At 55.0% G+C, this 1665-nt stretch overlaps 1 protein-coding gene across 1 annotated transcript in view; it reads right to left on the bottom strand.

Annotated features, from left to right (window-relative positions):
- The window catches only part of PTSG_11352 (uncharacterized protein), a gene marked incomplete at both ends in the record, with an annotated part of 2252 nt that extends 816 nt beyond the window's left edge, over window positions 1-1436 (bottom strand). The window contains 5 exons of the mRNA XM_004987655.1: window positions 164-294; window positions 469-556; window positions 752-867; window positions 1037-1124; window positions 1371-1436. Coding sequence (XP_004987712.1) covers window positions 164-294; window positions 469-556; window positions 752-867; window positions 1037-1124; window positions 1371-1436 — 489 coding nt within the window. The remainder of the gene's footprint in view (window positions 1-163; window positions 295-468; window positions 557-751; window positions 868-1036; window positions 1125-1370) is intronic.
- Window positions 1437-1665: the final 229 nt, after the last annotated feature.

The raw sequence follows: 1665 nt of genomic DNA, 5'->3' as shown, positions 1-1665 counted from the left end.
CAACAACAACAACAACAACAACAACAACAACAACAACAACAACAACAACAACAACAACAACAACAACAACAACAACAACAACAACAACAACAACAACAACAACAACAACAACAACGACGACGACGACAACCAAACAGAGACCACATGTGCCGGGCCACCGCACCTTGACGGCGAGGACCTGCTGCAGGTAGAAGACAGTCTGCTTCCAGTGGGTGTAGTACGAGTGCGCCCCAGTCGAAAACCACACACGCTTGTGGCACTTGGAAAAGTCAATGTCAAAGTGCATGACAAGCGCTGTTGTGGTGTGTACGTGTGTTTTCAGGAGGGGGGGGGAACGGATGTGGCGGTGGAGGAGGGGGTGGGTAAGCGAATATGAGCATGCATGTGTGCACAAGCACGTGAATGAGAGTGTTTCATCTGTACACGATGGTGTGCATCGCATGTCGCGTGTGATGCCATGCGCCGCACCATGGACGTAGTCGTCGCGCTTGCACGTGAGCGTGAATGGAACTTCGTACGACAGCTCCGCCTCTGTCACCGTCGCCACATCAATGTCCTGATACACGTGGGGGGGGACATGGTGGCGTGTGCGGTTGGTGGGCATCGAGGCGTCTGAAGACACAGGCACAGACACAGATATACGGACACACACAGATTGACAGGCACAGATACACAGAGACACACAGACACACACACGCACGCACGCACACACACACACACACACACACACACATACAAACAGGCGACGTACAAAGATGGCCTCTGTGCCCGTGACGGTCTGGTGGCGGTCGACAACATCGACCAGCGGCTCGCGGATCACCATCTTCTTCATGCACGACATGTCAAACCCGTACACGTTGCTCCACCCTGCGCATATGCGTACGTGGCCGTGCGTGAGCGTTGGCAGAAGAGGGGTCAGGCGAGAGCGCAGTAGCAACTATCACGGCACGCTCACACAAACACAACAACACATGGTTGGTCGTGCATGCATGCGAGACACAGTCGCACAGACACGCGACCAACGCCCAAGACGTACAGTCAACTTTGTCGGCCTTGTACGACTCGTCCTCGATTGCGGAGAGCACAATGGTGGCACGGTCCGGCAGCAGAATCCCGTCCTCTTTCTAATCGCGGCGGCGGTGATGAATGGATGAATGGTGTTGATGGAAGGGGGGGGGGTGAATGGTGGACGAGGTGAGTGGCTGGGACTGGTGGCACGATGAAACAGCCAGTGCACGCACGGAAACTAACCCGTCCACAAAGGCAAACAGAGAGACAGACAGAGACTGACAGAGGCAGACAAGGACAGACAGACACATACACAGACACATACACAGACACACACACAGACAGACACAGCAGCAACGGACCAGGAATCTGTCGCGGGCGACGAGGACTGTGTTGAGCATGGATTCGTAGAGCAGGGCATAGCCCATCCACTCGCTGCCGAGGGGGGGGGGGGTGATGTCACATGGGGAGGGTTTGGATGAGGGTGTAGCTTCTGCACACTTGGTGAGAAATGCACACAGACACAGACACAGACACACACACACACACACGCAGACACACGCAGACACACGCAGACACACACACACACACACACACACACACACACACACACACACACACACACACACACACACACACACACACGACACACGACAC

The sequence above is a fragment of the Salpingoeca rosetta genome (assembly GCF_000188695.1).
Source record: "Salpingoeca rosetta unplaced genomic scaffold supercont1.43, whole genome shotgun sequence".
Taxonomy (NCBI): Eukaryota; class Choanoflagellata; order Craspedida; family Salpingoecidae; genus Salpingoeca; species Salpingoeca rosetta.
This window is presented reverse-complemented; position numbering and strand designations above follow the sequence as displayed.